The 16230-nt window shown below is 35.7% G+C and overlaps 1 protein-coding gene across 1 annotated transcript in view; it reads left to right on the forward strand.

The window, feature by feature from the left end:
* The first annotated feature begins 6 nt into the window (after nucleotides 1-6).
* LRP2 (LDL receptor related protein 2) overlaps nucleotides 7-16230 on the forward strand; it is a 236218-nt gene continuing 219994 nt past the window's right edge. Inside the window, exon 1 of the mRNA XM_074302211.1 lies at nucleotides 7-117. Within this exon, the coding sequence (XP_074158312.1) occupies nucleotides 15-117 (103 nt within the window). The 5' untranslated portion in view covers nucleotides 7-14. The remainder of the gene's footprint in view (nucleotides 118-16230) is intronic.

A 16230-nucleotide genomic window follows, 5' to 3' on the forward strand; every position in this document is an offset into this window, starting at 1 on the left:
ATCCTAGCGCACCAATGGGACTTCGCTGCCGTCGCTCCACTATGGACGGAGGGACCGCCGCTGTCTGTAAACTGCTGATACTTCTTATTGCCTGCACAAGGGAGATCAACTGCCAGGGTGAGTTATTGCAGGCTGGGTGCCCAGATCCCTAGGGCTCCTTCCGAGCGCCTGTCCGAAGATGGGGGAGGAGGCTCCCTGACCCCGGGGAGTTTGCAATTTTTCAAGTTCTCCCGCAGTCCCAGGGGCTGTTCAGGTTGCAGACCATTAGAGAACAAGCTAGGAGCTCCCCTTTCCCGGCCTTTTCCCTAAGGGAGAAGCAAAGCTGACGGACAGAAGCTTGAAAGAGTAGGCAGGCAGGTTTCACTGACAGTTTACCTCATTCACTCCGGGCTTTGTTCCTCTAGGGATTTCACCCCTAACCCTCAGTCTCTTTCTTACTCACATGAAAATACAGTCTTCTTCCTTACTTTATCAGTCTCTCCCTAAGACCATAAGAGAGATTTCAAGGTTTGAGAAAGTATGAGATTGATCTCCCAACACATTTTCTGATTTCCCATTGACTCGCTTTTTTTTTTTTTTTTTTTTTTTTAAATAAATCAAATTCCATTCACTCATTCATTTGGAAACCCTCTGACTTTCCTACTTGTGCTTCATTGCAAAAGGATTCCCCTTCCAGAGCCCAAAGGAGTGTGTGATTTCCGTCCCCCCTCCCTTATTCTCTAAGAAGCACCTGCAAAACGTTGCCCCTTGTGACCCAAAGACACAGAATCACTTAATGCCCACATCGTCTGGGGACCAATCCTACGCAGAGGAGAAGTCTGGGAACCGACTGGTGCAAAGGGGAGTTGTTGGTGCTTGGAGCATGACTTTTTCTTTCTTTCTTTCTTTCTTTCTTTCTTTCTTTTTTTTTTTTTTTCTTGTTAAAATGCGGCTTGTAGGGCTTCTGTTGCGTGTGTGCGCGCGCGTGCATGTCTGCTCACCATTCTAAAGAATATAATACAGACGCAATTGTTTGGTCTGAGGCTCTTTAAACTTCTTTCAAGCAGATTCAGATCCAGGAATTTGGAGCAAGGGGCAAAAGGAGTTAAGGGAGAGAGGATTTGTTGGAAAAGGGAGAAAGGAAGAAAAGAGGGGGAAATTGGAAAATAGAAAGGAGAAAAGGGAAGAAAAGGAGCAAGAAGGAAAGTTAAGGAGGCAAGAGGCACACAAGAGTGGGAGTTGAAGAGAAGAAAGGGAAAGAGTGAAAAACTGGGAGCAAGTGAATATGGGTGAGAAAAGGAAGAAAGAGTGGGAGAGAGAAAGATGGGAGGAGAGAGTAAGAAAGAAAAGGGAAGAAAGGAGAGGTAGAGGTATGAGAAAAACAGAGGAAGAGTAAGGAGTGGGAAAGAGATAGAGAGCAAGGCCAGTGGCTGGGGAGAGAAAGAGAGGAAGAGAGCAGAAGGGAGAGAGAAGGGAAAAGGGAGAGGAGAAGGAGAGATACAGAGAAAGAGAGAAGAAAGAGAACGAGAGACAAGAGAGGAAAGAGAGAAAAGAAAAGAGGAGAGAAGAACGACAGAGAGAACGAATGAGAAAGAGAGAAAGAGAAAGAAATATATAGAGAGAACGAACAAGAAAATAAAAGGAGAAGGGAAGAGTTAGAGAATAGGAGAACTTTTTTTCTTAGGCTTTGCTGTTGCTAGGTAGCGGCTGAGAGCAGCATGTGACCAACAGATCGAGCTCCGCTCGGTGTAGGCTGCTGCTACCACTGGTACTAATCTGGCTGTGAGGATAGAAGAATCTCCCTTCTCAGCCCTCTCTTTCCTTCTTCTTGGACAACTTAATTGCCATACAATGAAAATGAAACCCTTATTGTTGAAGGATTAGCAGAAGTAATATATTGATTTCCCTGAGCTTCATATTGGGGTGGAAGGGTGGTGATTCTGGAAGGCCCTTATTGATGGGAGAAAGGTGGGTAAACTGGGGTGGGGGGGGGACGATAAATTCAAATGGTTAATCTGCTTTCTTTGCTCAACTCTTAGTGTAAGCTCCTTAGAGGGAATCAAGTAAGTATTTATACAGTAACTCCCACTAACAGAACCCATTTCAGACCTGGGAAGAAATCTGGAGACAGTCAACAAACTTGACTAGTCATGGAAAACTCATGTGAAGGGAGTCAGATGAGGTAGAGAGATTCCTTTGTGTTTCTTCCTGGATGTTGAAAATACACACAAGCATAAACTTGCTGTAGTCTGAAGAATCTCAGTGTCCAAGATGTAGTGTACTTAAGGTTGTATCTCATTTTGTAAATAGGACTATAGAGTTATGTTCCTAGAAAAAAAAAATCTAGTGAAGGGAAATCTTGACTTTCCCTCATCTGGGGGCAGAGTTGTTCAATAGTTGCATGAATGATAAGATTAATTTTGGACAACTCATAAATGAATTTTCTTTATATGTAGTCATTGTATGCTGAATGATTAATACTTTTAATATTTTCCCCACATACTATGCTATATTATGTCTATTTAGTATCTCTTTATCATCTTTAGAATTAGAGGATGCACTCAAGGTGATACTTTCCATACACCACCTCTACAGGAAATCTTTCTTGCTCCCTTCAGCTGCTAGTAGGTACTAAGTGGTTCAGTAGTTAGCAGTCTGCTTAGAGTCAAGAAGACCTGAGTTCAAATTCAGCTTCAGAAGGCTGCAAATTGTGTGACTTTTGGCAATCACTTAATTCTGTCTGACTCAGCTTTCCCATCTGTAAGGCAGAGTTAATAATTGCTACTACCTCCCATGGTTGTTACAAAATAAAATGTTATAATATTAGTAGGGTGCGCTTTGAATCTATAAGTCCTATGAAATACTTACTTATGATTAGGGACTTTTAAATCTGCTTTGTTTTTCACTACTTTGTATTTATTATTTACAGTTATTCCATAGGTACTTATGTATGTTTTTTTGTCCTCCTATTAAATTGTAAGTTCCTTGGAATAATGATTGTTTAATTCACTTGTGCTCTTATCCAGGTGCTTAATAAATACTTGTTGATTGATTAATTGGTTGATGTAAGTGTGACTGAGAAACTTGAGTTATATTAGCTATTGTTTCTATACAAGGATAAATCTGCCTGCTGTTAGCTGATGTTACAATTTTCCTCCTCCTCTGAACTTGTTACTCTTTATAAACTCTGTCTCTTTCTTTGTAAAGGTTTATTGATTGAGATTGCTTAAAATGAGATTCTCTTTTTTTTTTTCTGATGGCTAAATTTTTCTTCTTTTCCATAGTAGTTGATATCTGTTTTACTACTTAAGATTCTATGGGTCATCCCAGTACTGCCTTTTTGATTTTTTTCCCTTTACGCAGTTTTTATTATAGTATCATAGAATACTAGAGCTGGAAGGACCTTTTAGGTAATCCAATCCAATTTCTTCATTCTGAATATAAGAGAACCAAGAATATTGAAAAAACTTCCTCAATGTCACCCAACTGGTTAGTATCAAAACTAGGACTTTGTCTTTCTGCTGCAATATGAATACATCTTTGTCTAGCTCAGTGGATCTGACAGTTCTAGAAACTTTATTATAAGCTAAATTTTATGTAGATGACCAAGTTGAACTAACTGAATATACTGCATGTGTTATATGTAGTAGGTCTAAGGAGCCACATAGCTATATCTTTTAACTTGGTCTAAGATCTGATACTATTTCAATTCCACACCTAGTGGTTTTATTTTGTCTCCCTTGTGTCGACCTTGTTGATCCATTTTTCTAATTCTTGGGTTATCAGAATACATTCCTGAAGATCTTTGGCTGTGAGTAGGGTTTCCCTAGTGCAGCTTGCATTAATTTTAGGGCTACTAGTTAAGTAGCAGATTAGATTTTCAACTAGATTTTTAAGCCCTAAAATTAATTGTTAGGTCATAGTTTTTCACTAATCCCTCATAGGGGTCCATAGTTTCTTGTAGACCTTCAAGACAATTTTAATGCATTTTGAATGTAGTTGTAGCAGTGTAGAACAGTTGCTGAAATATTCGAGTTTCTTGGTGACTTTCACAAATTATCAAGATCTAAGAGTTTCCTAGGAAATAACAATACTAAAATTGATAATAAAAATAGCTAACATTTATATAACAGCTATAATATGTTAGATACTATGTTAAGCATTTTATAATTGTTATTTCATTTGATCTTAACAACTGTGGGAGGTAGGTGTTATAAACATCTCCATTTGACAAATGAAGGAAATGAGACAGAAGTTGAGTGACTTAACTGTTACAAACAAGTAAGAGTCTGAATCTGAGTCTTCTTGATTTTAGACCCTGCTCTTGGAACAGAAATATATGCTAACCTTCTCAAGCATTTATTGAATATTCTTAAGAGTATAAACCAGACTGTTAAAAGAAGAAGACTTATTGATAGATACTAGTAGCCTTTTGCCTTTTTTGTAGTACAACTCATGGACACCTGTTTGGTCAGCTATCATGCAGTTAAGAATATTTGAAATTTTTTTAAACCATTCATATTTAAAACCTTTAGAGTCCAGGGCTACTGTTGATACTTTCCATTTTGTAAGAATCCATTTTTGAGGTTAGGGATCAGGGTGTATTATACAGGGTATTCCAAAAATCTTAGTGCAATATTAAGCTTTAAGCTCCATAATATGTAGTGTAGTGCTAGCCACATGCTAGCTACTATGATTTGTTGAAGGCTACCAAAATAGAGGTTTTTGTTGGTGGTTTAATTTCTCCTATCTAAACCATGTTTCAAAGTGTGTCTTCTCTGCCTGTCTTGAGTTCCACTTAAGCCAGTTTTTATCAAGTGAGCTTTGTAAAGTCCTGTGCAATAGCCACAAAGAACTTGAACCAAGATTTTGCCAGCCACTGAGTAAAGCAGATAGTGTCTATAATTGTTAGTAGTTAGACCTTTCCAATATGCTGGTTTTGGTCACATTTTCAAAATCCTGGGTCATGAGTTTAGTCTTCATACTAGCTCTGGCAAATAAATGCTTTTCAAAAAAGTTTTCTTCTTGAAAATTGTTGGTGGAATGTGAAAGGTAGTGTGGTATTGTGGAAAGATATCTGGATGGGTTTCAGAAGACTAGAAAGTCCTAGCTTTTAGTCTCAGGTCAATTTCCCTTTCTAATGGTCGATTTTCTCTTCTGTAAAAGGAACCATTTTGACCTGATTATCTTTAAGATTCCTTTTGGCTCCAGCCTAATATACCAAATTCAGAAATTCTTCTATTCCTCTTGTACTTGTTATTTTCTCCCCAAACTTGGGAGCATGCACATATTGTACATTTTGGCACATTCTCTAAATTCAAAGTACCCTTGAAATGGCCTTGTTTATGAATGACACACCTGTCAGTTATTCTTCTGCATAAGGAATGCCTTTCATTACTTCAGTTTCCATTCTCATTATTTTCTGGTACCATGCCATGCACCCTATGTGGATTTGGTGAATGCACATTGATGATTGTTGAACATATCTATTTAACTTTTAATATTTTGAAGTATTTTTTATTAATTATTAACTCTAACAGCTTTGTAAGAGAGGCTTGTATTGCTATTTTCATTTTTATGAAAAGAAACATGGATGGAAAAGTTAAGAGACTATGTTGGGGTAACTGAGGGAGGAGAGATCACTCAACACTTATTAGAGAAAAAAATATTGAAAAATATGCTAAAAATCTTACATTTCTATTCCATTGGGAGTATGTCTTTTAGGTTAATGGGGGTGGAAAGAAGAGGGGAAAATAATTTTGGGGAATTCTTTGTGTTCCTTTGAAGTTCCTTCCTCCCTTATTATTTGGTCTAAACCAACAGTTTTCACTGATTTGTTTTCAATTATCTCTCATAGGAGTTGATTCCTATTTGGGAGCAGCTTTTGAAGAATGTAGTGAGAAAGCAGACAAGTTTAAATTTTTATTACTTATCCCATTCCTACCCACCCCAATCTTTTCCTATCATTCCTAATACTTAGTTCCTGTTCGAAGCACCAAACCCTTACCTCTGAATATAGAGGCTAAGAAGAAGGACTTATAAATATATTAAAATGCTTTCTATTGAGCAAATGACAGATCAGAAACCATGCCTACGTGCATTTCAAAAGTCACTAAAATTTAACTTAAAAGCTATAACTATAATGGCATGCTCTTGACATTAAAAGGGACTTCATGCTCAGCAGGGAGAAAGCTGGGGCCTTCACACTACATTTGATTCAGAGACACTGAGATAAATCTCTAATCTCAGATCTCTATGTGCTACATCATGATCTTGTCCTGAGGCTAATTAACTGGGACTTTGTTTCTGGATTTCATCTCATGGTGGAGACTGGAAGATTGAAAAGCTAGTGCTTTTATTTCAGAAGCAAGATTATCAGGTTTTAGCCTGGGGGAGTTTTCTTCCCTCTTCCCCATTATTGACAAAAACAATGCAGCAAAACCATATTTCAAATTACAGATGAGAAAATTTGATTGTTTCCATTAAAGCCATCAATGCCTTTGACCATTAACCATTAAAATACCTCTGACACCAAAATTATTATTGCTGCTTTTAAAAAAGAAAATAATAATAAAAAGAACCACTTGCTACCCTGTATCCAATGTCCTTTACTGCCTGGGTCTTGCCCAGAAATTGATGACAAATTATATTTCATACTGGAAAGGGCTCCATTGACTATGCTTGCCACTTACCTTGTGCATTAATTAGTCAATGAGATTTATTAAACACCTCTTGAATACCCTGTCACTCTGCCAAGCATTGGAGATAAAAAGACACAAGACAGGTCCTGTTATTAAGACGCTCATAGTCTAATGGACTGGTATGTACCAAAAGGAAAAATTGGAAAGAATCATTGGAGATATGACATTTGAATTAAAGGTAATTGGGAAAGACTCTTTATAGAACATGGGATTTCAGTTGGAACTTCAGAGAAATAAAAAAAGCTAGGGTTGGAAATGAAGAAAAGCTTTCTAGGTAAGGGCAATAATCAGTGAAATTTCTTAAGAGTCTCAAAGTGAAGTATTTTGTGTGAGGAACATAAGGATGCCAAGCCTCTGGATCTAAGAGTAGGTGTGGTAGAAGATGTAAGAGACTACAATGGTGTGTGTGTGTGTGTGTGTGTGTGTGTGTGTGTCTGTGTCTGTGAGAGAGAGAAAGAGAGAGAGAGAGAGAGAGAGAGAGAGAGAGAGAGAGAGAGAGAGAGAGAGAGAGAGAGAGAGAGAGAGGAAAGAGAGAGAGAGAGAGAGAGAGAGAGAGAGAGAGAGAGAGAGAGAGAGAGAGAGAGAGAGAGAGAGAGATGTTATGAAGGACTTCGTCAAACAGATTTATATTTGATCCTGGAGATGACAGGGAGCCACTGGAGATTATTGATGTGGTCAAATGTGTAAGGTAGGAAGACCACTTTGACCACTGAATGAAAAATGTACTGAAGACTTTTGGCAAGAAGATCAACCAGTAGGTATTCTAATAGTCTAGATTTAAAGTAATGAAGGCCCACTGAAGAGTGCTAACCACTCTGGTGAGTAGAACAGTGAATTAATTGGGGGATGTTAAAAAAAAAAAAAAAAAAGATTTCCTTGAAGCAGTGAGAGCCTAGTTGAGATTGTATAATATAAATCTGTGTAGACTTACAGATTCTTTGAAAATAAGTACCTGTTCATTGGCTCAGGTCAAGTCATCGTTTCTATTGGATGAATAAAAATGAATATTGATTCATCAAACCTAATACTTTACTAGTTATGTTACCTTGGGCAAGTCATTTAATCCTGTCTCAGTTTCCTCATCTATAAAATGAGCTGCAGAAGGAAATGGTGAACTATATCAGTATATTTGCTAAGAGAAGCACAAATGGGACCACAAAGAATCAGATTTGATTGAAAAATAATTAAACAAGCTCTTCTTCATCTGTAGATTTTCTTCCTTTTTTTTCCCTGAGGCAATTGGGGTTAAGTGATTTGCCCAGGGTCACACAGCTAGGAAGTGTTAAGTGTCTGAGATCATATTTGAACTCAGGTCCTACTGACTTCAGGGCTGGTGCTCTATCTATTGCCACCACTAGCTGCCCCTTCTTTCCTCCCTTCTTAGGTGGGATTTCGTTTTTTGTCTTTTGTGATAATTATAATGAGGGAACATAAATTAAGGGGAGATTAAAAAGTAACTAAGGCTCTGTTAAAGAAGAGTTGCAATCAGTTTTCCCTAGAAAAATTCCCTAGCATCTAGCATAGAAAATATCTTAGAGAGATGACTGTATCATCTTGAGCTGGGCTTGTTTTGTCTGTAGTGATAAAGTATTATTAAAGATAAAAAAAACTTTCCTAGGTGAGAATTGGAAAATCAGGCCCATTAAGAACTTTAAAAGAAAGTTCCAAAATTAGGCTGAATTCTGGAATGAAAATCAAATATAGTCACTTTTGATCTAATTACCATCCAGCAGAGGAGGAGAAGGAAGAAGCAAGAATCAAAGACTTCCTCAATTTTTTATTTATTGGCATTGATTCTCTTTATTCAGAATAGAGTTTCACATTGATAAGCTTATATGCTATGTGCTTTCATCTTAATAACTTTGGATTGAACTATTTTTAAAGGCACTTTTGATTGGGTTCTCAGACCTGGCTTTAGGTGAATTTCCAGGTGGCATAGAGTGCTAGGCTGGAAATCAGCAAGCCAGGAGTTCAAATCTAGCCTTTAATATTTATTCTGGGCAAGTCACTTAACCTTGGTTTCCCTCGGTTTCTTTATCTGTAAAAGAGGGATAATAATAACATTTATATCCCAGGATTGTTATAAGAATGAATTGAAATAGTAATTGTAAAACCACTTAGCATGGTATGTGGTACATATAAATGTTAGTTATTACTATTATATTTTTATGTTATAGTGATGATACATTTTGCTTTTTTACACCACTGTTATTTTTTGGCATATTCTCTTTTATTCCTACATACCATTTAATCCTTTCTTATCATAATGAAAAACAATTAAGGTTAATAACTCAACACATATTTAATTAACATCCACCTTATGAACAATGGTCTGAAAATGTAGACCACATTTCTTTGTGTATAGTTCTCTCATGTCTCTACTAAGAGGAAGAACTAAATGCTTTTCTTTTGGATATTACTTTAATTGCCATCGAACGCTACCAGAAAGCAAGTTCCAATGCCTTTTGCAACAATTTTCCTCTCTCCATTTCTCAATTCCCTAATATTGAGATCAATCAATGAACAAGCAATTTATTAAGCATTCTATGCACTGGAGATATAAAGCTCTAGTGGTTCTTTGTAAGACGCAAAGAAAAGAGGGAGATACATTGAAATAAAATCAGAGAAAGAAAACTGCAACCTTTATCAGTGCATACATAGCAACAACACTGTTGATTTGGGGCAACATCATTTGTTACAATAGATGCCCAGGGCTTTCAGGAGGGTAGAGTAGTTGAGCTGATTCAGTGTCAACCTTTCTCCTTCCATCCCAAACACTTGGTTCCCTGTGAAAATTCTTGGTATGTACAGATTGGGTCATTCTGCTATTTTTAGGACAAAATTTGATACAGTAGCTTTCACAAAGAGATAAGATGAGGTTTTTCGACATTATGTTAGGGAACTGTCATTCTGTGTTTAAACAGAGCACAAAAGCAAGCTGTTTGAGGCTAAGGGTGCTGGGAAAACAGCCTTAATCCAACAAAAGCCTGTCTTTAAAGAGGGGTATGGCTTCCCACGAAGAGAGGCAATATGGTCCATAGTGAGAAAACCATTGATGGTCTACTCAGGAAATTATAGATCTTGTTCTATGTGGGACTGAAGAAAAATAGTGGGCCAACTCAAAGGGGGAACCTGGGTTGTTGAAAAGTCATCTTTCCTTTTCATTCAGTCTATAAAATAAACACTTCTTTGTCTACCAGGTGCCTAGCATACAGTAGGCACCTAATAAATGCTTGCTGATTGCTTGATTCCTCATATTGACTGTGCTTCATTTAGTTAAAGGCTCCTCAGGGAGCCATAAGTATATTGACAAAAATGGGGGTAATAACATGGGATATTTGGAATGGGGATTAAACACATCAAGATGGCTGAAGACATATCAGAATTGTACATGAAGATAATAAACTGTCTCTGGCAAGTAGAAAGGAGGGAGAGAATTCATCTATAGTTCATTAAACTGTAACTCTGTTACTGGATCTGCATAAAAAAGTATTGACTTTTCAGCAGAGGTACTGTCATGCCATCCCCTATCATAACCCCAAATCACCCTCTCTGAGTATCTTCTTCTTTTTTTTTTTTCTGCTTAGCTTTTCTCCTTTTCTCTTGATCTCCTTTTTGAACTCTTCCATAGCTTCTAGTTCTCACACTATTTCTTTGTCTATAATATCCTCTCAGTTTTTGTCTACACATAGTCCTTCAATCTTCACAAAATATCCATTGAAGGAACATTTAACTGTTAAATAAAGGACATAATAAAAATAAAGGCTTTTAGTTTTTACTAAGATAGGAAATTTCCTAGAGACTCTAGCTATGAATAATTTTTGGGGGGAATCTCTTATTTATCTTGTCAGCTTTTAATAGGAAAATCATTATGGTAGTAGTACATTTAAATGATGTGTTAAGATTTGCAAAGTTCTTATCTCATTTGAGCCTCATAATAATCCTGTGAAGCAGGACCTGCTTAGTTTGTAAAATATTTTTATCCCTATTTTACAAATAAGGAAACAGAGTCACCCAGAAATTAAATGATTTTTCCATGGCTATATAGTAAGTATCAAAGCTGGGATGTAAGCATTGATGTAGCTGACTTCAAGTCTAGCATTCAATTTTTATATACTACATGAATTAATAGTAAAATAAGATAAAACAAATGAAATGGAGTGTATATGTTATCTAAATTAACTGTTAAGTGGTTAATTTTTGTGTATACAAGTAATGGTTAAGCTTTTGTAAACAAATTCATCTTGAAAATTGTTTTTAAAATCTCTTTACCAATATTGAGGGCAATGAGATGTTTCAGGAATTTGCCAACTAATCACTTAAAATTAAGAATTGAGAGAAAAACAAAATTCATGGTTAAAAATTAAAAGTACTAATGGAATAATACTTGGTTAAAGTTAGATTTTTGTTCACTGTCTGCTAGAATTGTAAATGATTAATTTGTTGTAGCCTAGACAAAGAAGGCATTGGAGAGTCAGTTAAGCAAGATGTTCAATGCGGTTGATATTCCCTGTTTGTTGCCGCTAAGAAAAAAGATCAAATGGTCTTTCATATTTGGTGCCGACTAGAAATATGAGCAATGAAATCCCTTTTTAATCCAGATTTATTTTTCATGTGCTTTGCAATAAATGAATGAAAGATTCATTTTAGGGGAAGTTGAATGGAGTTTCATTAAAGACTTTCCATTCTTTTCCTTTTGGGCTTCCAAGGATTGACTTGTCAGGCTGACCTGTGTTTTCCCCCAAATATGCGGTTTTGTAGTGTTAGCTTATTGACAGATCAAAGACCACTAGCCTTTGTTTTTCTTTCAAAGAGGCAGCTGGTCTACTAGGTAGAGTCCTGGACTATACAAGGAAACCTGCAAAATGTTCTTTCTGGTGCTGTCACTAACTATGTAATCTGGTGGGGAGGGGAGAAGAGATTTTTAGTTTTTCTATCTGTACAAAGGAGGGGAAATAAAACTACATTTTTTTTCAAGGGTGTGATTAAGGACTTCCATGAGTTAGCATTTATCAAATATTTTTGAGATCTTCAATGTAAAGGCTTTGTTCATTGGAAAAAAACCACAATTTTGTCATCCTTTGGTCATTTTTATTGATCAGTTTCCTGACACATTTTTGAAACAATATCAAGAATGGATTGGTTCTAAAGTTAAATATATTGTTATTATGCTAGACAGCCAACTCCTTGGGGAAACAAGATTTTCCAATATATTGAAATGTGCATTCATTTATATTTTTCTATAGATGGGTTTATATGCACATGCATACATACAATGCTTCCTGAAGGTTGGAATCTTAATAGATTAGAATCTTGGAAGAAGACAAACTCTAGAAACTTCCTTTGGAAGAGGGCAGAGGTTTATAGACTATTTATTGATTTTATATCTTTACTCCAGGAAAATGAGTAGTTTGTATTTTCAAAGAATATTAAATTGGCATAGCAAATTGAATTTACAATTAGCTAACAAATCAATGAAATATTTGTTAATGGTTATTACATAATTTTGCTAAATAGTCATATTATCATACTTTTTAGATTAATGTGTTATTTCCCAATTTATCTTATTGTCATAAAGTTAGAGGGTGTTTTTTTCAGTACTCATCTTCCTCCCCTCACTGATAAGGAATATCAATCCAGTTTTAGTTAATATGGAAAGTCTGAGGTAACTTACAGAGTTTGAAGTTCATTTGCTTCTGAAAAGTCTGTGTCAGGAGCTCTTTGCTCTTCCAGCTCAGCACATTTTTTAATGAGAATGGTTTAGAAAAATGAAGTTTAATAGGTAAGCAAGTACATATAAAAATGAAGATAGGGGAGGAAAACAAGTAAAGAATGTAACTAATTTCAATTTTTTCCTTTCTCCCTCTTTTATCTAAACTAAATTGAAAAACTGAATTAGATGTCACTTAATTTGAAGCAGGAATTGACTTATATTTTTGGATTTAAAAATTTCCTTTAGAAGGTAATTTTTTTAGTTTAAATATAATTTATTGAAATTATTATGATAAATCTATGGCTTTGATCTTTAAGACTTGACTGCTTATTTATTTTTATAAAGCAAATACAACTGAACCATCATTAAAAAGCACACTAAAATTTTAGCTTAAAATTGTCTTTAAATTAATAAAAATACTTTGTGATTTTAATTTTCATGGGTTCACAGAATTTGAGAGTTAAAAGGGACTTTGACCACCTAGTTCAAGTCATGCCAGAAATACCTATTTTATAAAAGTTTCTAAAATATTTCCCACTGATGATAATCCTATGATGTAGCCATACAAATGTTATCTCCATTTTACAGATGAAAATTAAATCTCAGAGATAATAAATTGCATATAGTTATTAACTATTAAAGATTGGAATCCAGGTCTCCTGGCTCTCATGCTGATGAGGTTTGATTTGGGGTACCCAAATTAAATTAGGGTTTCTGGTGGTCAGGGAGTTAAATGAAGTCTAGTGGCAGGTTTGGGGTTCAGGGAGTCAAATGGAGCTCCCCTGAAACTTCTCAGAATTCGGCACAAGGGTAGGGAGTTAAATGAGGTCTAGTGGCAGCACAAGCAGTTCTTTGTAAAAGAATTTAGAGACCTGGAAACCTGGATTGATAAAAGAGGTTTATTATGGGGATTGGAAGTAAGGTTAAAGTCTGGTTAAAGTCTAGTTAAGGAAATAGATGAAGATAAAGAGAGGTTGGCATTGGAAACAGTATTCGAGTGGGCAGAGACTCTTGGTATACCAAGCATAAGGCTACCATGTTTGGAACCTCTGCAAAGAGAAGGTTTTAGTTTGGTTCTTTTATAATAGGGGGCTTTGGCTACAAGCTGAAGGGGCTTGTGGGTGGAGTGGCAGATTGGCTCCTCCATGAGTTTCAGCTAGGGCTAGAATTTGAATTGAAGTTAATGGGTTTTGGGACTTAGCCGACCCCACCCAGATAACAAAGGTGTTTGTGCTTGGGGTGGAGTCCCCTCACTGAGGCAGAGTCGAAGGAGGTTTTCTCCTTTAAGGATTTTCAGTTTTGGGGTTCCCTTTTCAATGCCAGTGCCTCTTTTGTATCATATGATGCTGCATACTAAAATGCAGATCTCAGAGATACCATTGAATTTTTTTATGCCTGAATTAATACACTAGACAATTATGATATTGCTTCACCTATTGGGACAAGTGAAATTGGTTTGTTCTGGAATTGAATTAGTTTTTCAGAGAAAGTATTAACTTTTGGAGATTAATCTTTTTTGAACAAACTTTTTATAATATTTTGATGTTGATGATTTTTCCATAGTGAGACATTGAAATTACCAAAATCTTAAAAAAGACATTAAGGATACATTTCTATTGTACATATGTAGTATAATCCTGGGGAGCCTCAATCTTGTGTATGAGCTTATAAAGAAATCTCATGTTTATGAGTAAAATTTTATAGGTATCCCCTTCTAACTTTATAGCTCAGAAATGCTAGACCCATGTGCCTTTTTTCTTCATGACCCTTAAATAGCACAAGCACTGCTTGGATGTAAGCTATACCTGTGTTTGAAATTTTAGCTTATAACCTGCAGATGAAAAAAGGAATCAGGTGACCATTTCTGTGGTCTCAGAATATGCTTGAAAAAATTTAAGATTTTTATTTTTTTAGCCAGGTGAGTCCATGAAGTGTAAGAGGATAAAAGGGTAGATAGTTGTGACCTTGGCAAACTTTATTCTCAGCACTCTCCCTATATCTCTTACCTCTCTTCCATTTTCACTGTGCTTATCTTTCCTGAGACAATATTCACTCTGAACTCTGAACTAGGACATAATACTTGAAGTCTTTTGACATGACTCATTATAAAGACTCCAAATTTAATTGTAATTCATTATATTTAATAAAAATGACTGTTCTCATACTATGAATCCTTGTGGACATAAGTAACAACATTCAGGCTAATGCATAGTCAGGAGTATCTGTAGTTCTGAGAATGAAGAATGAAGGAAGAAGGGGCTAGGCTAATGTTTGGTTCATTCTCTTACTCCCCCAAAGGGGGCTTCTATTAGGATAAATATATTCTGGAAATGAACTACTGGCTTCAATAGGTGTGTCAGAAAAAGCATTTGAAATTCCTCAATAATGCTCTTTTATTTTTTAAACATAAATGTCTTGAAAAACTATAGGTCTAAATCAGTGAGAAAGGATTTAAAACTAGATTTGGTGGGGCATGGATTGGTAGTTAAGGAGCTAATTTATGGATAATTTCAAAAGAACACTATCCCATATTTATTAGGGAGTTTAAAGAGGCAGCATGGCATGGCCTTGATAGCACAAAGACTTGGGTTCAAAACCTGACGCTGATGTAACTTTTTAAGAGTATAATTTTCATAGTTGCTTTTGTTGGTTGGGTATTTCCTCATCTGAGAGTTCTCTATAGCAATGGAATTGCAGATCCAGTCTCTAACTATATCCCTATCATATAATTGAGAAGTATCTTTTCTTGGACTGTTTTCATTGCTCTTTTCAATAATTCCAATTACTTTATTTATTAAAATTAAATTATTAAGATTTCATTAAAATTATAAATATTTACTATACATGTCATTTATATTTATGTTATTTTTTAATTCATAAATTCTTATGTTGATTATGGTATTTGTTAACAATATATGGAAGTTTTCTTAAAAGAATGGCACTGATATAAACTTCCAATTAGTGGCAGAAAAATTCAAAAAATTCAAAACCACAAAATGCTTTTTTTTTTTTTTTTTTTTTTAAATCAAGAAGGTGGCATTTCAATATTGTAAAAGTGAAAAGAATTGTGGTCTGTGAAAATGTGTGCTTAGAGACAGGATGATCAATGTATGTGGACCAAGTTAACAGGAAACAGGAATAAAGGAAGAGTTCACCATGCTTAACATGGGGGAAATATACACTTCATTTTCTAGAAGGTAAAGGAGTTGCCTTAGAGATTGTCTCTTTTTCCTTCCACTCTCATGACAATGAAAACCTGCCACAGGGCACTTGCTGATAGTAGAAGTTTTCATTTGCACAGAGCTGGGGCACTTTTCCCAAAGAGACCCTGACTTTGGAATTTCCTTGCTTCTCCCAGTCTGACAAAGCTTTAGTTTATTGACCTCTAGAGCATGATGTAAGACTTGTCTCTTTAGTAAGGCCCTTCCTGGTTGGTAGGGAGAGTTCTTCTGGTCAGTGAGGAATTACAATCTTGACTTAAGGGTTTTGTTTTTCGTTTTGTATTTTCCTTTGTGAACATGCTTAAAGGCGACTGTCAGGAACAAGTTTTGTAAATCTAATTAATTAACCCATAGTAAGAGGAAAAAAGTGATTAGGGAGAATAACATTTTCTATGCACATTTACTTTGTATGTAGTCAATAGAGAGTTAGAAAATCTTCATATCCAAATGTTTTAAAAATATTTATACAAAATTTATAAATTTTCATTAATGTAAAAATTTCAAAACATGAGTTTAAAAGTCAGATGAGCTTATATTTAGAACAAGGTAGATTGAAAAGGAAAGTTTGCCAAAAAAGATTTTTTTTTACTTGCTTGTTTTTTGTTGTATTGGAGAA

This window comes from Sminthopsis crassicaudata, chromosome 3 (assembly GCF_048593235.1).
Source record: "Sminthopsis crassicaudata isolate SCR6 chromosome 3, ASM4859323v1, whole genome shotgun sequence".
NCBI classification, from domain to species: Eukaryota; Metazoa; Chordata; class Mammalia; order Dasyuromorphia; family Dasyuridae; genus Sminthopsis; species Sminthopsis crassicaudata.